Raw genomic sequence first — 20,414 nt, forward strand, 5'->3', positions numbered from 1 at the left:
CTGTAAGGTCACAGTGAGAATTCTGCAGATAGCACTCTGGACGGATCATATGCACTTTCAGCACGTCAGACCCTTGCATACCATATAACTTCTATGGTGTTCAGCCAGTATTGGCCCTGTATTCACCTGCAGTGCATTACAGATAAGAGCAGTTACGGGGTTGCCGTGGGTGGTGCTGTCTGTCTACAACACGTATGGTTTTTCAGGAACTTATTCCTGTTTTAATACTGAACCTTTAAAAAATAAACAAACTTTGCCTCACACCTCTGTAACCGGTGCCTAAGGATAGAAATGTCTGTCTGAATACTCAAATGAATTCAGGCCCCCCTGACTTGCACCATGTTTTCATTTCAGGGACCTTCTCCTACTTCTTTTTTTGACGATATGACTTTGTTTTGGTGGGGGAAGGGAGAACAAGATGGCCATTAAACTTCAGTGATTTGCAGGAAAACTCCAGAATGATATTTTAAGTGGCGTGATGCAGCAGGCTTCTCTGCCGTATATGAAAACAGAGAAAGTAGGTTAAATACCACACCGCCATGAAGCTCTGAGGTGTAACTCTAATTGGTATATATAAAGCTGTTGTCCCAGAGTTAAAATAGAATCAAACAAGCAAATTCTCAGTCCGGGTTTAAGAAGTCGTACTGGAGCTCTTCATGCGTCAGACAAAAGTGTCCCAAAGTAACAGCCATAAAAGATCAACTGAATTAAAATTGGTGGCATATATCAGCACAGGAGGATTGCCTCGATTATCCCTTGCCTTGCTTTCATCCTCTCCCTCATTTCCCCCAAACCACAGGGAAGCATTCTGAACCAAATAAAAAAAATGATGCATTATGCAACATAGACAAACTGCATTCGCCTAATGTTGCAAGCGCTTAAACCCTCTCCAAATCCGCCATAAAGGCTAAAGAAGCACTTTCTACATAGGGGATAATGTCCTATATGAATCTGCTTTGGAGAAAACAAACAGCAAGAGATCCCCACCCCCCAGTAGCAACAAGTTTTGTACGAAAAATCATTGGGGGGGGGGAGAGAAACAGCAGTTAGAATTGCGGAAGTCTTGTTAAGTACTGCTTGTAATTCATCTTGAATACCTGAACACCTTTTGGACAGAGCAGCTAAAACATTTTTGATGGGGTGGGGTGCCATTCAGTTGCCTTCTTTCCCCTACTGAAGCACATCTCACCCTTCTGCCCTTCGCGTTTGCCAGATCATGACTGGAGGGGGTTAAATTTGGTACCAGTCTTTTTGGGTCTGTGTGTGAGAGCCTAGAGGCTTTCTACATAAAACAGAGGTTTCTGTGGCCAACTCCCATCAGGTAGGCTCTTGTGCACTTGGCCTAAGTGCACATATTATTTTGTATCCTGGTGGTTCTCCTACTTTTCCAATATTCTCTAATAGCAGTAGTTGAGGCTGAGTTTATTTCTGCAGCTGTGATGCATAGCATCGTTGGTGAACTCCATAAAATTCACACCGGGGCTTCATCACTACATGCTGCATTTGTTTAACTTTTGGTTGCTGGATTTTGTTGAAATAGCATTTCTAGAAACAGTAATTGCTACCAATATAAAGGGATTTGGGCTAATGCCCAAAGAGGGAGTAGTAATAGTTCAGCTCAAGACCTCATCCTGCAAGTCTTGTTATCAGTGTTCAAAATAGGCCAGGCGTATTTTACACCTGAGTACCTGCCACTTTGGGACCAAGTGAAGTTGCATGCCTGGGGAACCTTGGATCTGGACTGTTTTCACACACTAGCAACACATCCTGTAGAATTCTGTCTGTTATATTTTATCTGCACAATCAGAATTAATTTCAGGAACCAAAAAGTCATATTGAAAAATGCAACTTTCCAGGCATCTAGCCCCTAAATGGCGAGTAGGTGTTCCGTTTTGGCAACTGTAACCCTGGCTTAAGGAACTATTTGGCCCTTAGCTCATATATCTGAGTTTCTGACATTGCTTGTTATGTACAGTCTCTGTTGCTCCTTGTTCGAAATAAAGAGCTACTGATTTGTGAAGAAAGCTCTCTATTCCTGACCTATTATAGTTCACATTTGCAAACTTAAAGCTGGCCTGCTTTCTTTCTTTTTTGCAATAGTCTACCATTTTTCTGTGCTACTTCACCTTTTAAAAAAAATTATTGCAGCCTTTTTTATTATAGCATCCTTATTAAAGGATTGATCAAAAATCAAATGTGTTCCAGAAACATGGCATATTTCCTAGGCCAGGCACCAAATCTGCTCATCCTCTTAGTGTTTCTAATAAGAATAATGTGCTGACCTGACTGAATAGGTACTTGAGAAACTAGCTGTCTTACTTGTCTGGGGAATCTAACGTCTGGTTCCTAATGGGTGTCTAGGAATATAATTGAAAGAAATTTCAGAAGATGTAGCTCTGAAGGAGACTGACATTGCTGAAGAAAGGAGAGCAGATGAGGCAGTAGTGGGAGAAGCAGGGGCATTCCCCACGCCTGAAGAGAGAGAGGATAAGATTTTAGGAAAGAGGGGTAGAAATGGTTAAGAAGCAGCAGGGCAGATCTTTATTGGAGACCCAAGGTAGAAAAAGCTGTGTGAACAGGGATGGAGGCAGAATAAGGCCTTTAAAGAAGGGATGTGGAATTTGTAACCTTCCAAATATTGTTGGACTACAACTCCCATCATTCCTGACTAGTGAGCTTGCTGAGTGGGGCTGGTGGAGTCCAACACAGGTTTCCCATCCCTGCTGTGAAACGATGGAGGAGAAGATGCCTCCAAGGCATAGCACTGCATTTGCCAACAGTAAGGACAGCTGGGATAGGAGGTTTCAGACAAAGCTCTGTGTTGTTTGATTTTTCATAATTCTATATTGAAAACTTTATGAATTACTTTGAGTTGATTTTGTGGCGATTTTTGTAACCTAATATTTGGTTCAATAGGTCTCTGGACCAGGATATAATTAACTGCTTATCTATTCCTGATACTGTGATCCTAACCAATCCCAAAACATAATGTAATTGATGCCAAATTTCATTGTGAAGATTTTGCTGAAAGAAGCTTTTATTTAAACTTGAAAGGCAGCATCAGCTGGGAGGCACGTGCTGTAGTCTTCTGGCCAAATATTGCACAGAGAGGAGAAATCTTGGTAATAGAGAAGAATTGCCCAAGTTTCTTTAGGGGAGACAGTCCATACTGTACAAAGATATTACTCCCGAAAGTATTATGAAGCTCTAAATATTTGTTGTCTTAAAAATTAAGATTAAATTAAAAGTTTAGAAATTATATAAAGGTCAAATGGGCCATGGAGTTGTCTGTGCCTCTAGCTATCACTGTGTTTCCTACACCCAGAACAAAAACAAATGATAATACACCAAGAAATCTGAATTCTGTTACTGTATTTGTTTGGATTGTGCAAATCATGCAAGCTGCACAGTGTCTTGGTTAGCATGATTCTGAATTTTTAATTTTAATTAATAGCTCTGCTATTAATTATTTTGTTTTTAAGGGGAGGGGTCAGGGCTGCCCGGGAGGGGGTCCCAGCAAGCAAAATGGCTGGGGCAGATTCCACAGGGGGGTGTGCACTGGAACAACCGATCTCAGTGGTCACGGGTAGGAGGAGGAGTTACGCTAAGACCAGACCATGTCATTACCGAGGAGGCAGACTTAGTCGTTGTCTGAGGACTATCCCTGCCTCCAGGTCTGGTCCTGACCGGACGGATATTGGAATCAGCAAGGGATACCCACATGACCTGAAGGTGCTGCTGTGCAATGCCAGGTCGATGATGAATAAGACTACCGCCATTCACGACCTGATTGTGGATGGAGGATTTGACCTGGCATGTGTGACAGAGACCTGGTTGGAGGAAGCCGATGGGCCCGTTCTTGGCGCTGCTTGCCCACCAGGTTTCTCTTATGCACAGCAACCCAGGCCATCTGGGCGGGGAGGGGGGGTTGCAGTGATTTTTAGGAAGTCATTAGTTTGCACCAGGCGTCCTATTGGGAAGACCCAGTTCTCTGAGTGCATGTTCTGGAAGTTGGGCAATAGAGGCAGTACAGGATTCCTTTTGGTGTACCGACCTCCCCGCTGCACCAAGGATTCCCTGCCCGAGCTGCTTCAGGTCGTGTCGGATGTGCTCCTGGAGACACCTAGCTTGGTTGTCTTAGGGGATTTTAACATCCATGCCGACACGACCTTACAAGGAGCCGCTCGGGACTTCGTGGAAAGCATGGCCACCATGGGGCTGTCCCTGAATAAGTCTGGCCCAACTCATAGCCACGGACATGCCTTGGACTTGGTGTTTACCTCTATGGATGTTGGTGATCTGACATTAAGTAAAAGCGAAACAAAAGAAGTGCCATGGTCAGATCACTTTCTGGTGCAACTGGACTTCTCCGCAACCCTTTCCCTCTGCAGGGAGGTGGGACCGATTCGGATGGTCCGCCCCCGCTACTTAATGGATCCAATTGGCTTCCAAAGAGTGGTAGGGGATGTTTTATCCCATGTCGATGGCCTTTCAGCTGATTCCCTGGTGGCCCGCTGGAATGCGGAGTTAACCAGCGCTATTGACTGTCTGGCTCCGAAGCGCCCTCTCAGATTGCATGGAGCCCGGACAGCCCCGTGGTTTTCCCCGGCGCTGAGGGCAATGAAACAGTCGTTGAGACGGCTAGAGCGCCGGTGGCGGAAAACTCATTTTGAATCAGACCGGACACGGGCTAGAGCTCAACTTCGAGCCTACCAAGTGGCAATGGCGACGGCGAAGAGGACCTTCTTCACCGTCTCCATCGCATCTGCAGAAAACAGCAGCAGGAGACTCTTCCAGGTGGTTCGCAATTTAGCGGAACCACCTGCTCCATCCGGGCCCAGTACGGGCCACATGATCTCCTGCAATGATTTTGCAAAGTTTTTTGCAGATAAAGTCGCTCAGATTCGGGAAGAGGTAGACTCCACCGTGGGAGCAGGGCCGGGGCGGGGGAGTGCTAGAGTCCTGTCTAGTCAAGTTTTGTGGGATCAATTTCAATCTGTTACCTCCGAGGATGTGGACAGGCTGCTTAGACGAATGAAACCAACCACCTGTCTCCTTGATCCTTGCCCATCCTGGCTTATAAAAGCTAGCCAGGAAGGGCTGGGCGATGGGCTTCGCGGGTTGGTAAATGCTTCTCTCCATGAGGGAGCCTTCCCAGACCCGCTGAAAGAGGCGGTTATTAAACCGCTTCTTAAAAAACCATCTTTAGATCCGGCCAATATGGCCAACTATCGCCCAGTCTCAAATCTTCCATTCTTGGGCAAGGTGATTGAGCGAGTGGTTGCGGAAAAACTCCAGGCACGCCTGGAAGAAGCGGACCATTTGGATCCCTTCCAGTCAGGATTCAGGCCTCATCATGGGACTGAAACTGCCTTGGTCGCACTGGTCGATGATCTCCGGCGGGCTAGGGACAAAGGTAAGAGCTGTTTCCTTGTTCTGCTGGATCTCTCAGCGGCTTTTGACACCATCGACCATAACATCCTTCTGGACCGTCTAGAGGGCTTGGGAGCTGGGGGCACTGTCATGCAGTGGTTCCGCTCCTTCCTCCTGGGCCGTGTTCAGAAAGTGGTGGTGGGGGATGAGTGTTCAGACCCCTGGGCGCTCACTTGTGGGGTGCCTCAGGGTTCTGTCCTCTCCCCCATGCTTTTTAACATCTATATGCAGCCACTGGGAGAGATCATCAGGGGGTTTGGGCTGGGTGTCCATCAGTATGCTGATGATACCCAGCTCTACCTCTCTTTTAAATCAGAACCAGTGAAGGCGGTGAAGGTCCTGTGTGAGTGCTTGGAGGCGGTTGGAGGATGGATGGCGGCTAACAGATTGAGATTGAATCCTGACAAGACAGAAGTACTGTTTGTGGGGGACAGGAGGCGGGCGGGTGTGGAGGACTCCCTGGTCCTGAATGGGGTAACTGTGCCCCTGAAAGACCAGGTGCGCAGCCTGGGAGTCATTTTAGACTCACAGCTGTCCATGGAGGCACAGGTCAACTCCGTGTCCAGGGCAGCTGTTTATCAGCTCCATCTGGTACGCAGGCTGAGTCCCTACCTGCCCACTGACTGTCTCTCCAGAGTGGTGCATGCTCTAGTTATCTCTCGCTTGGACTACTGCAATGCGCTCTACGTGGGGCTACCTTTGAAGGTGACCCGGAAACTACAACTAATCCAGAATGCGGCAGCTAGACTGGTGACTGGGAGCGGCCGCCGAGATCACATAACACCGGTCCTAAAAGACCTACATTGGCTCCCAGTACGTTTCCGAGCACAATTCAAAGTGTTGGTGTTGACCTTTAAAGCCCTAAACGGCCTCGGTCCGGTATACCTGAAGGAGCGTCTCCACCCCCATCGTTCTGCCCGGACACTGAGGTCCAGCTCCGAGGGCCTTCTGGCGGTTCCCTCATTACGAGAAGCCAAGTTACAGGGAACCAGGCAGAGGGCCTTCTCGGTAGTGGCACCCACCCTGTGGAATGCCCTCCCACTAGAGGTCAAAGAGAACAATTACCAGACCTTTAGAAGGCATCTCAAGGCAGCCCTGTTTAGGGAAGCTTTTAATGTTTGATGGATTTCTGTATTTTAGAATTTCTGGTTTTTTTTGGAAGCCGCCCAGAGTGGCTGGGGGAACCCGGCCAGATGGGCGGGGTATAAATAATAAATTATTATTATTATTATTATTATTATTATTATTTTAGCTGGAGAAGGAATGAAGCTATTCAGGGCATTGAAGCCCCACCATTGGAAAGTGTATTTTAGGACCCCTTTGCCTTCTGAGACTTCATCAGGTGGTGTCCACATACTTTCAAGCTTATCTTGGAAACTGCAAAGACTAAAATACACGTTGTCCCATTCCCCCCCCCATGCCATTTCATCAAATGAAGATTGAGATGTCGAGGAAGCTGAATTCTGCACCCAAACCACATTTTGCCTTTTCTCTGCTTGTGCAAAATGCTACAGAACCAGTTTTGTTCACAGCCCTATTAGACGTCCAGAAACTGGGACTCATCCTGTCCTGGTTGTGTGGAAGTCTTTGCCTTGAAACGTGCATCGTGACATGACGAGGGCTTTCCAAGTATCTGCATTACTGTCACGTTCTAAAAAGAGTCAAAATTCTAGACGCTTACCCTGATGTATTTCTCACAGGATTTATTCACATTTGGTACTGCTTATTGTTAAAGTTTAACTTTGCACCAAAATATAACAATTTGCCATTCGTTGAAAAGCCATTTACTCCATTCTCTAGTGTTGAAGCAGGCAAATTTTAACTTCTCTAAACTTGAAGACAGGGCTGGTCACTAACCCTGAAGCCAAGTAGACTTCAAAATAGTCACTCAGTAAGACAAACTCTTAATTTGTCAATTGTTCAATTAATCCGAGAACTCGGGGAATGCGAGGGTTTTGTTCTTATCTTGACAGAGTAGTGTTGTTTTATACTCAAGCAGGGATGTTTCTTTCCCATGTAATGCTCTGTTTATGTGAATTGTGCTAAGGCACCAAGAAATCATCCATGCCCCTTGTTCATTTTATTTTTGTATCTGTCACTTAAAAAAAGAAGAATCTTTTCTTCAAGCAGGGCTTGTCTACACTACAGATTTGTTGCTGGTCAGTTCAAATAAAGCTTCATGTCACTCCGGCCTTCTGCCAAAATAAGATGTGTGGTTATAGAAATCCTCTGCTAATTTGTGTGTGTTCAAATTTCACAGCCAGAGTTGGGAAGACGTCACTTATTATGTCTCTTGTCAGTGAAGAATTTCCCGAAGAGGTAAGGTGTATTTGTTTTCGGTATTTCTATATTTCCTGAGCAGCAACATCCTCCAGGTGTTTTGCAGATTCATGAACAGTTTGCATGATAATCATTAATTCCATTAGGTAAAGTTTTTTTTTAAGTCCCATAAAAGAAGTATGTAGAAAAATCGTAAAATCAAACAATGCATTATGCAGTTATTGTTTTTATGGAATTTGAAGGATTGAATCTGGAGATCTGCCCACACAACACAGCAGAAGCTGACATTTCCCCCAAGGGGCAGATGAACCTTATTGATGAGGGTGGAGTTGGGACTCTGGCATGGAAGACTGAGCAGGAAAGGGGCAGGTGGCAGAAAATGAGGCAGAGACACCTTCAGCTCCATTCACAGATGATGTGAGCAGCCTCTGCCTGCTTTTTGGCCATCTCCTATGCTGCAGCCTTTCCCAGTCAGGAGCGAGAGGTTGTTCGGGAGGCTCTGAGGATGGGGCAAAAAATGTCAGCCTCCACAAGCTCTTGTTGGTCAGATACCCAGATCCAACTCTGCTTTTGTTCTATTTCCTCTGCAAACACCTAAAACTGTAACATAGCTATTAAAATATGTTTTAATAAAGATCAGTAGCTGTCTGAAGAATGTTTGCAAACACAAAGCAAACTTCAGCTTTTTGCCATATGGGTGCACTGCTACTGTTTTATACATTTCTAGTTGATCATTTGTCTGCTGGGTTTGGCAATCGATTTCATTCACCAGCCTGCACGGTGATATTGGTATAATCTGTCAGCATGCTGGGTTGAATGAGCTCCAGTTCACCCAGCATTTGCTGAACTTTCACTACCCAGCTTTTAGTGATGATTTTTATTGACTGGTTTTTGCTACCATGGATGGGGGCTGCTGATGTAATTTGTTTGTTTGTTTGTTTGTTTGTTTTAAAAATGTAGCATACTTTGTTGTTTTAATGTGTTTTTGTTCTGATATTTTATTGTACCCTGAGATTTCTTCAAAATGAAGGACAGTATATACATTTTGTAAATGATAAATTCCATGGTGATACAGAGGTAGTGAAAGACTTGGCAGAGTCACTGACTGGTCTGAGAATAGCATTATTGTGATCCATCCTGTTGCTCATTCCAGACTAATGAGGAAAACAGCCAATATGCTAAATATTTAGTGGGATTTCATAGCTCAATCCTGTTTATCTTCACATTCATTGATCCAGGGAGATACATAGCAAAAATACTTCAAACTGATTCATAACTGAAGTTTATGTGTAGAAACCAAGAAGTGAATTTAAAGTATATTGGACTATTCATTACAAAGTGCTCAATTTCAAAACTTGGCTTTGGAAAAATATGCAAAGACTTGGAAGTTCCTTGATAGAGGCTGTAAAACCATGCAAGTGTTAAGGATATGTTAGCTAAATTTCCATTGGCTTCAAAGGTTTCTGATTGTATTTATCAAGTTTTCTTTGGCATTTGGGCTAGTTTCAGGAATGCTCCTTTTTCACAAATGCAGGTTCCTCCCCGAGCAGAAGAAATCACCATTCCAGCTGATGTTACTCCAGAGAGAGTGCCAACCCATATAGTGGATTATTCAGGTAATGGATCTGATTATTTGACAGACTTATAAAACAAAAAGGTGGGGGGGGGGGAGAGAGGGAGAGAGTGATCACAATTTAATTGACCGACACCATAAAGGAAGATGGTGAAAAGTACATTTACAAGACAGAGAACTAAAGAACCAAGAAACTCCGTCTGCCTATCAACACATAAAAGAGGACACTGGCTCCCTGACCCTATAGTTCATGCACCCTTCCACTGATAAACTAATATCCCAAACACTCCCATGATCCCCACAAATATCACTTTTTCCCTTATTCACCCCCATATAGCCCTACAGATGGAAAATGCTCAATTTTTTAGCCAGAGGCTAAAAGGCCTTTATTCAGATGTATGGAAAGATACCTGGCTTAGGTGTACATTTTGTATTGTTTTTAAACCCATCTTTAGTTGTGTTTTTTACTGGTTTTAAAACTCTCTTAGCTGTTTTTATAAATCTCTTTGAAATGTGTTTGGAAGACAGTTCATAAGTAGTAGTAGTAGTTGTTGTTGTTATATGAATGGAACTAGTCGCTTACATACCCTGAAATATGGTCAGTGCTCTTTGGAAGCTGCCTGTAGTCATGCGTTAGTTGAGATGGAAGACCTTGGGCAGGAAGATTGCTGGGAAGGCTCCTGGCAACACTTAGAGTCTCTTCCAGGTATAGAGTGCCAGGCTGCTTCTCTGCCTGCCTGCAGCTACCAGGGCACCTGGTATTTAAGATGGATTTAATGTACATCTGGCTAGGTGCAGAACTACATTAGCTTTTGCCAAATACTGGGAGTAAAGCAAATGTGTTTTTAATTGGTTGAATAGCAGTGCTTCCTATTTGTACATGCACTGTAAACCCTTGTGCTTTATTGAGAGAAGTGGGTGGTATCCAACTAACTCATTGCATCAGTGCAAGGATTTTCACTGGCGCAACAGAACCCTCCACCCGGCACTCCTTCTCAAATCTGCTCTTGAGGGTTGGAAGAACCCTTGGAACAGAATTAGGTGGATGCCAGAGATAAAAGTTATGTTGCCCAAGAGGAACATGTTCTTTGGATACCGCACAGTGTTTCCATTCTAGCAGTGTTCTGACAACTATATTGTCTCAACACAGGAGTGTTTGAAGTGACAGAATTTACGGAACAAATCTTAAGCAGTTAAGCTCTCAGCCATCTTAGTGGGATTTCCACCCTTGCTTTTTGTCTGAGTGAAGCGAGGCCTTGCGTTTAGCTTAACTGTTTTGGTATTTTGTTTGTACCCCTGTAACTATTTGACTAATGACAGATAAGAATGAAATTTAGCACGTTCTGAAAAGTGTGGAGGATGATGCAAAATTCAAAGCAGTGTGATCCCTCCATGGAAACATCAGAATGAAAGTTGAGGTGCACATACAGAGTACCACCCTGTGAATCAAGGCCTAGCTTTACCCTCTCACTTGTTGGCAAGGAGGGCCAGCTGTATATATGTAAATGGAATGGAATAACTTTTTGGCTATAGCTAAAATTCATTATCTGGCTACGTGCGAAAGTGCTCTCAAGCACTGTGGTTAGCTAGTTTTAGAGCTTTAGCCCTGCTATAGATAACCACAAGTTTCCGTGTCACCACCCACAGCAGCACTTGGGGGGCCAGTGTGAGGCTTACAGCCAGGACTAACTATGGCTTTGCAAATCCCAGTACCCAAGCTTGTTCCAGTTAACCATGCAAAACAGAGCTTTTGTCTGACAATTTTATGAACTTGTAAAGTTTTTGGTTGTCTTTCCAATACAGGTACACTTCATTTCCAAAACTCAATGCCTTGTTCAAGCAAGAAAAATAGGTGGTTCTTTCTCATCTGTATCAGCATTGCTCTTAAGATGGTATTCAGGAAAATACATCTTAGAAACTGCTTTGGAAACTGTGCTGCAAGAATTCTTTTCTCTGTGGCATTCTTTCCTAATGACAGTACATACTTTTCATTCTCATCTAAATTATTTCCCACTTCCATGTGATTTCCCTTGGGAGCTGAAGGCTAAAGAGCACGAGCCAAGGATATTTCCACGTTTTTTTTGAGGAAACCACACAGGAAGAGTGCACCCAAGTCTTTATTTTACCAGCGCAATGAAGCTGTGAGATAAAACGTGCACATTTTAAATAGTAAAACTGTCATGAATTCACATACGTTCATGGCTGTGTTGGAAATCAGTAGTAAAATGGCTAAATTCTCTGGATTGAAAGTTGCTCTTGTTTTCCGAAAAAATCTTCTTGCACAATGTAGCCACAAACTTTGTGAAAAGTACTAAGGGAAAAAATATGTAAGAAACCTGGTCTTTGATTAAAGAAGGCCTGAGGAGATGATGGTATCTGCTGGAGGCGATATAAAACTTCTTAAGAAAGATGATTGTGTCAGCTTTAGACAGAATACATTTTTAGCTGAAAACTTGATTCTGGTTGGCAAATGCTTCTCCACTTCATTAGCAGTTTTCATATACCTCATGGATTGAATCATCATCATCACAGAGCAAACGAACAATAACCAATCTTCTCTTTTTTCGCACAGAATCCGAACAAAGTGACGAACAGCTCCATAATGAAATATCGCAAGTGAGTCAAATGTGCCTTTTGCTCTGAAATGCTTTGTTTTATATTTGCCTTGTAAAACAGTGTCAGGGTGAAATTATTTCCACCTAACAAAGGCGAGACTGGCTTTAATTTACTCTGGAGTCATTCAAGGGCATAGCTCTGAGCACAGGTGTGGGGAATTGCTGCAGCCTGTAAAATAACAGGTGACTGATGTTTATTTTAATGTTTTGTACATGTGTGGAAATAAGGTTCAACAAGTTTATTTCTGCAGAGAACAATCTAGTTACCTTTCAAACCCTCAGATCATGGGTAGGCAAACTAAGGCCCGGGGGTTGGATCTGCCCAATTGCCTTCTAAATCCAGCCCACGGATGGTCCGGGAATCAGCATGTTTTTACTTGAGTAGAATGTGTCCTTTTATTTAAAATGCATCTCTGGGTTATTTGTGGGCCTGCCTGGTGTTTTTACATGACTAGAATGTGTGCTTTTATCTAAAATGCATCTCTGGGTTATTTGTGGGGCATAGGAATTCGTTCTTTTTTCAAAATATAGTCTGGCCCCCCACAAGGTCTGAGGGACACTGGAGCAGCCCCCTGCTGAAAAGGTTTGCTGACCCCTGCCTCAGACTGTAAAATGCTCTCCTTCACTATCTCAGGCCATTGGGTTAGACCAGGCATCCCCAAACTTCGGCCCTCCAGATGTTTTGGACTACAATTCCCATCTTCCCCGACCACTGGTCCTGTTAGCTAGGGATCATGGGAGTTGTAGGCCAAAACATCTGGAGGGCCGCAGTTTGGGGAAACCTGGGTTAGACCATTGGTAACCAATGTAGGGCCTTCAAGATGGGCAACAACATTGGCCATACCGTACAAGCTGGGACTGGCAGGAGTTATATTCCAGCAATATCTGGAGAACACCATGTTGGCTATGTCTAGGCTGAAAACTGAAATGCCTTGATTGAGGCCAGCTGTTGAATCAAGTCAAGTCCTCAAAGCTCTACCTTTATTTATTTTTTAAACGCTTTTCCAACCTACAAGCCAGAACCGCGCAATAAGTAATCTTTGGTGTTTTCCATTTTTTACCACGTGAACATACTGGCTTGGATCCAATGAGCTGTGAGCAGAATTTTCTCACTGCCTACATACACCATTGCTCCTAAGGTTTGGGACACACCCACCCCTCTGGCATAGGATACAATTGTGTGTAAAATAGCTCAGTCGGTAGAGCATGAGACTCTTAATCTCAGGGTCGTGGGTTTGAGCCCCACATTGGGCCAAAGATTTCCTGCATTGCAGAGGGTTGGACTAGATGACCCTTGTGGTCCCTTCCAACCCTTTGATTCTATGACACACCAATAAGGGGTTCCCCATGCACAAGTACAGCTGCCTTCTGCTTGGAACTATTGCTCTGTGGGATGCAAACCAATAGGCATAAGAAGCAAGCCTTTTCTCTTAGTCACAGCTAACCCAAATGCTGGTGTGGAAAACATATTTTCCTCCTCCTTCATAGAACATCTTTTGGATAAATATTTGCAAAACCCTTTGGGAGAAAAAGTCCTCCTCGTCAACTTTTTTTGTTCTGACTTAAGTGTTGAAGGAAGCACATGCTCGAGATCCATAAACAAAAGATAAATGCAATTAATGGTGTTTTTGGTCTACTTTAGGCAGAATAATCTTGCTGCAACAGAGTGCAAGATTCCTCCACCTGATCTTGGGTGATTCCCTACCTCTGGCTTTCTCTTAAGATTTTCTGGGGATACAAGGCATTGCAGGGGACTGGACAGGAAAGGAAAGATTGGTTTGCAAACTGGTCTTCAACTCACACAGCGTTCACTACAGCCCAGTATGCAGATAAATGCATTTTGTCTATTTGTGTCATCTTGATTTTAGTTGTTGACTGAATCATATTCATAAGTAAACCTCTACTTCCGGTTACGCAGCTTTTACCATTTCCACCCATAATGTATGCTAAGATTTGTTCTTCTAGGTCAGGCATCCCCAAACTTCGGCCTTCCAAATGTTTTGGACTACAATTCCCATCTTCCTCGACCACTGATCCTGTTAGCTAGGGATCATGGGAGTTGTAGGCCAAAACATCTGGAGGGCCACAGTTTGGGGTTGCCTGTTCTAGGTGCTAAAACAGGCACCCCCAAACTTCGGCCCTCCAGATGTTTTGGACTACAATTCCCATCATCCCTGACCACTGGTCCTGTTAGCTAGGGCAGCGTTTCTCAACCGCTGTTCCGCGGCACACTAGTGAGACGCTGGCTGGTGTGCTGCGACGTGTGGCGACGAGAAGGGCGATTTGCATTGTCACGTGCCTGGCGGCCGCCAATAAACATATCCGACCCACCAGAAAGCAATATTTCTCCTCCTCTTTCCCAAAGCTTAGTGCAAACGAGCCTGGCGGCCACCAATACACAGCACTGATCCACCAGACGGCTTGTGAAGCCTTATTACAGGAGATTGCAACCAACACAGCAATTGGCAAGTGTTTCTTACAGTCATAATTATAGTCAATATAGGGCAGCACAGAGTTAATTTTTTTAACTTTTTTAATGGTGGTGTGCCCCGTGATTTTTTTCACGGAACAAGTGTGCCGTGGCCCAAAAAAGGTTGAGAAACACTGAGCTAGGGATCATGGGAGTTGTAGGCCAAAACATCTGGAGGGCTGCAGTTTGGGGATGCCTGTGCTAAAATCTCGGAAAACCTTACCGTACTCATCTGGCTATTTCTTCTCTGTTCCAGGCGAATGTAATTTGCATAGTATATGCAGTTAACAACAAAAATTCAATTGAAAAGGTAAGAGGAAAGCATTTTTGTTGTGCTCTAGCTGGTGTTCATGATGTAGCAGACCCCTTGAATGTACAAGTTTATATTTAAGGCGTCCAGATTCTTATTTGGAAAAGCTTTGAATGTCAAGATGTGGTTTATCTGCATATGCCAAATATCCCCCCCTTCCCCTCCCCCCCAAAATACAGCATTTTCAATCTTGCAAAGTACATTACAACTGCCTTGGTGCATTGGCCTCTTTCTCCAGGAAGACAGCTGTCCCTCTTACATTTAAGGAAGGGTGTGGGGAATAGAAAAAGCTAGCATTTGCATTTTTGTAACCTGACCGCACAAACATTCTGCGTTAGAAGGAAAGGAGTCCCAACTTCCAAAGCACTGAAATAAAGATAAAATGCAGTGAAACACAAGTTTCTCTAGGTGGAGAGTGGCTACGTTTCTGTGCTTCTTTGAGTTCCTGGTTGTGGGGGTATGCTGCTTGACCTTCTTTTTCATTCTTCCGGTGCTTCCATGGTATTAATTTTGGAAAACAAACAATAGCTTCTTTAGTAGTATTTATCATTTCTGTCAAAATTAAATTCCAAGAATCTTGCACCAGCTGGCAACCCCACCATAAATGATAATACGTACCAAATTTATTGCAACTGGGCGATATATAGAAGAAAACATTTTCGGCATTTGCAGAGCAGTGTGATACCACCTGTGTAATAATTTTAAGGCATTTTCCATTTTAAAAACTGGAAACGGTTTTTGAGGGTCAGGATTCCCAAATTTTATTCCAATTTTTGGGGCGAATTTGTCTGCCAGTCTTTTTAAGGGGTTCCAATACTCATTGAATCCGGAAAGTGCATGTGGCAAAGCGTTTGTTTCGGGTTGAATGTAAATAACGGCCCAGTCTAATACTATTAATTATCACTAATGTGTTGATTTAGGTAACAAGTCGGTGGATTCCTCTCATTAATGAAAGAACAGACAAAGACAGCAGGTACATTAAAACAATGGAAATACCATGTTTCTCCAAAAAATAAGACGTAGCCATAAAATAAGCCGTAGCAGGATTTTTAAGCATTCAAGGAATATAAGCCATACCCCAAAAATAAGACATATTGATAGGTGCAGTAGCAATGCCGGCTGCGGCAGGAGGAGGAGGAGGAGGAAAAAAAAATAAGACATCCCCTGAAAATAAGCCATAGTGGGTTTTTTTTAAATAGGAAAAATAAATATAAGACGGTGTCTTATTTTCAGAGAAACACGGTAGATTAAATGCAAATAGATTAAATGCTGAAGCAAAAAGTGTCAGTATGAAACAAGGCCTGAACACTTACTGCTTAAACACTCATGATCTACTTTATGTGGAGTTTATACTGTATTTGTCTCCTATTATTTGGGCGATTGTTTTTATAAACGTAACATTGGCGAGCTGCAGTGTTCTGACAATTATTTATCTAAGGGCGGTAGATGCTTCACAAAACACTTTATTTCCTTAAACCCAAACAGTTAAACTGTCACGCTATCTGAAGAATAGTGTTGGAAGCTGAAATTGCAATTGTGTTTCGGAAGAAGATTGATGATAAACACAAATTATCTTCTAAACATTTTTTCTTTGTTTGGCTTAAATCGGGTCACATTTTAGGCAAACACTTCAGGAAGCTGTTTTTCAGTTTCCTAAAGTTTTAAAAATGACATTTTCCAATTAGCTTGTACGTTTTATGGGGAGACTTTGTGAATATGCTTAATACACTGGGTACTTTAGTGAATGTATAGTACATGAATTTGTACAGAGGTTACTTGAAATTTCAAGGCTGCCTTGTTTTTAATTATTGTGCACTTAATTCATTTTTTGATACACACACCGGAGCTCTTGGCTTTGAGGCCACCTGCTGTAAAGAACTTCAAAGTGAAGTCTTTTATGACTTAGGTTTAGCAGGCATTGTATTTTTCATTGGCTAACTGGTTTGCTAGTCTTAAATATTTTTCCAAGGGAAATCAGAATCTTCAATTTTGCAAATGCTTGCTCTGGAAGAAGACCCAGTTTTGTTTCCTTTTTACCAAATTGAAACACAAACGTGCTTATATAATAGTTCAGTGGACAGTCATAACGATGGTAGTATTATAAGGTGCCAAATAACTGCTATTATATTTGATTGCGAAAACTTTTCTCAACTTATTTTCAGGCTGCCTCTTATACTAGTTGGGAACAAATCAGATCTGGTTGAATACAGTAGTATGGAGACAATCCTTCCCATCATGAACCAATATACAGAGATAGAAACTTGCGTAGAGGTAATCAAAAGCTTTTTCTTAGCATTCACAGTGGCTTAATGGTTACATTGTTAACTTTAAAAAGAACACAATTTTATTAAAGTGGTTTTCCGCGCTCCATAGCCAGTGCTCTCATCAAATTCTTATATTTCTGCGATTCGTGTTCTTGTTAACTTGTACTGTAGTTACGTTCCAATTGTTATAATAATCACAGCTGCATTCTTTATGATTGATATTCGTATTGTTATATTATTTAACTTTTCATAGGATTTCAAGTGAGGAGCTCTAACTCTTTTTCTTTTCAGTCTGCATGTGTCGGTCTAATATGTCCCATTTCTGTTTCTCTTGGCCTCTTGCAACGTCCTTGAAATTATTCCACTGCTATTGTCGTCCTCCCAGTGTAGCTCAGGGCTATACTCACATGTGACAATGCCAAAGGGGAGCCTTATCTTCCTTTTTCCCACGCCACGCCCCTTTCCCTGAGTGTCCTGTCACTTTTTTCTATGAGCTGTGATAGAAGGGCCTGTGCACAGGCCCAAGACAGAACTTTTACATGATGTTTAGCACGTGCTAGTTTATTTCCATCAATCGCTCTGGGAAATTAAGACTGTTGTGTGACTGGGGCCTCACCAGCACTGTGCTTTGCAGTGCACCCAGGAAGCTTAAAGGCAAAATTAAAGGGTTCTCTAGAATGGTGCCTATGCAGGTCTGTACACAATTCCTCTCAGCTGCCCACCTCCCAGATTTGCTCCAGTGGGTGGCACGAGCAGAAATCTGCTTTTGCAACCTTGGATTCCAACCCCCCCCCCAAAAAGTGTTTCCAAATGGGAGAAAGGGCCAGGAGATTTTGAGGACCATTTCAAAAGACCAGAGCCATCACCACCGCTGGGCCCGCATCTCAGTTTGTTTGTTTTTTGATGTGAGCTGCTTTGGGGGTGATATTGGCATTAAAATAATGTTGCGTGGAATTAAAACTGCCTTGATGCCATGTTTAGTGTCTCTGTATTCTCTCACAGAGTCCGTTATTTATTTCAAGTATTTATAACCCACTTTTCAATGTAAACTAACATTTTAACCTGACAGTAAAACCATAACAGCTGGTTAAGGCATCAGTAAATAAAACGGTGTAGATCAGTCGACTAACTTTAACTGCATGAAAGCAGCATTAGAACACACAAGATAAAACAATTAAAACCATTAAATGTAAAAAACAATCCCATCAGGACCTGAGTCAATAAAATGTAGAATATTCATTGCCTGGGCAAACTAGGATTTTCCCCTGCTTCTGTATTAAGTTGACAAGACTCATAACTTCATTTCCGCCCCCCTAGTGCTCAGCCAAGAACTTGAAGAACATATCCGAACTATTTTATTATGCGCAGAAAGCTGTTCTACATCCTACAGGACCCCTCTATTGTCCAGAGGAAAAAGAGGTATTTTGCTGCTTTTGTGTTATAAAATCAGCATTACGGGTAATATACCCTAACGTTTATGCACCAGCACAGTCCTTTCTGTCTCCAAAAAGGGCGCTTTGGTATTCAGAGTGCATGTCTTGTAAAGCTAAAAGATGCACCTGTTGGAGTTCCCAAATCTTTGCTATCTTCTGCTTTTGTTTTGGGGTTGATAGTCGTTTAAATGTGAATTTGATATTGGGGTAGCCTGAGTTGAGGTATTCCAGGAAGAATTGTCAGAGGAGATACAGCAATGGGAATTGGAGAGGGCATCATAAGAGAAGAAACTTTTAAACATCTTTTAACATGCTTTTTAACATCTACATGCAGCCGCTGGGAGAGATCATCAGGGGGTTTGGGCTGGGTGTTCATCAGTATGCGGATGATACCTAGCTCTGCCTCTCTTTTAAATCAGAACCAGTGAAGGCGGTGAAGGTCCTGTGTGAGTGTCTGGAGGCGGTTGGAGGATGCATGGCGGCTAACAGATTGAGATTGAATCCTGATAAGACAAGTACTGTTTGTGGGGGACAGGAGGCGGGCAGGTGTGGGGGACTCCCTGGTCCTGAATGGGGTAACTGTGCCCCTGAAGGACCAGGTGCACAGCCTGGGAGTCATTTTGGACTCTCAGCTGTCTATGGAGGCACAGGTCAATTCTGTGTCCAGGGCAGCTGTTTATCAGCTCCATCTGGTACGCAGGCTGAGACCCTACCTGTCCGCGGACTGTCTCGCCAGAGTGGTGCATGCTCTAGTTATCTCTCGCTTGGACTACTGCAATGCGCTCTATGTGGGGCTACCTTTGAAGGTGACCCGGAAACTACAGCTAATCCAGAATGCGGCAGCTAGACTGGTGACTGGGAGTGGCCGCCGAGACCACATAACACCTGTCCTGAAAGACCTACATTGGCTCCCAGTACGTTTCCGAGCACAATTCAAAGTGTTGGTGCTGACCTTTAAAGTCTTGGGGGGGAAATACTGCCTGTCTCTTGTACTGCTCTCTGCCCCAGCTCTCCTCTTTTCCTTTTCCTAGCATACGCAAACAGAAAAGAAATCGGGTGTGCAGAGTTTTGTTAGAATTCTGTTCCATTTTTTTAAAAAAACAACAACACAGGGTTTAGGGGTTTCCTATTGAATTTTTTTAAAAAATGGTCGGCTTGCCAGAATAAAAAGAAACCCACTTCTTGCTTTTTTCCTTGATCTGTAGATGAAGCCTGCCTGTATAAAAGCACTAACTCGGATCTTCAGGATTTCCGATCAGGATAACGATGGCACCCTTAATGATGCAGAACTCAACTTCTTTCAGGTACCTCTCTTCTCCTTCCTTTCCACCCTCACAGGAGGCAGGATGCCTCTTGTCTGGATCCAGTCCTTTATGCTTCACGAGGTGCTGCTCCTTTTGTCAGGAGGCAGAGCAGGTCTGCGGGAGGACAAGCAAGAGGAAAAGCCTGCAGCACTTGGGATCCCGTCCGAGGAGAGGTGTCACTCTTCCATTTCCTAAGCCCGCCTCTCCAGCAAAAATTTCAGCCTGTGTGAGGGGATGGTTTAGCAGCATCCAGATCGGGAGAAAAGCAGTAGATGTGGAAAATGTAGAGTCGCATCTTGGGTGTCTGGAATAGGAACTTTTGGGTTCTTTCAGCGTCGTTCTTGTTTCCCCAACTGCCCATATGAAGGAAATGAGGAAATGCAGAATCTAGGGGTTTTGTATACCTGTGATTGAGTAGGAACCTATCCGGCAAAAACAAAAAGTAGCATCAAAGGGAGATTTCTCTCCATCTGCTTTCCCACCTAGGAGATCTCTGCTTTCCACCTCTGGAAGAAAACGACTGCAAGACCATAAAAATGGCCCATCTGGAAAATGTTAATCACCCCCTTTCCCAGTACTACTGCTATCAAACTTACAGCCTCCCCCCCCCTCAGATACTGTACCCCACCTTCAAATATGTTTTATCGTGTTTTTAATATTCTATTGGGAGCCACCCAGAGTGGCTGGGGAAACCTAGCCAGATGGCAGATGGGTGGGGTAGAAATAATAATA

General features: G+C 43.5%; 1 protein-coding gene across 5 annotated transcripts in view; it reads left to right on the forward strand.

Annotated features, from left to right (window-relative positions):
- Window positions 1-20,414, forward strand: part of RHOT1 (ras homolog family member T1) — a 50,237-nt gene that overhangs the window by 1,095 nt on the left and 28,728 nt on the right. For all 5 annotated transcript variants that reach the window (XM_088662940.1, XM_035103858.3, XM_035103857.3 and 2 more), the window contains exons 2-9: window positions 7,694-7,752; window positions 9,248-9,329; window positions 11,859-11,902; window positions 14,628-14,681; window positions 15,602-15,654; window positions 16,844-16,952; window positions 18,263-18,364; window positions 19,584-19,682. In XM_088662940.1, coding sequence (XP_088519066.1) covers window positions 7,694-7,752; window positions 9,248-9,329; window positions 11,859-11,902; window positions 14,628-14,681; window positions 15,602-15,654; window positions 16,844-16,952; window positions 18,263-18,364; window positions 19,584-19,682 — 602 coding nt within the window. The remainder of the gene's footprint in view (window positions 1-7,693; window positions 7,753-9,247; window positions 9,330-11,858; window positions 11,903-14,627; window positions 14,682-15,601; window positions 15,655-16,843; window positions 16,953-18,262; window positions 18,365-19,583; window positions 19,683-20,414) is intronic.

This window comes from Zootoca vivipara, chromosome 2 (assembly GCF_965207765.1).
Source record: "Zootoca vivipara chromosome 2, rZooViv2.hap1.1, whole genome shotgun sequence".
Lineage (NCBI taxonomy): Eukaryota > Metazoa > Chordata > Lepidosauria > Squamata > Lacertidae > Zootoca > Zootoca vivipara.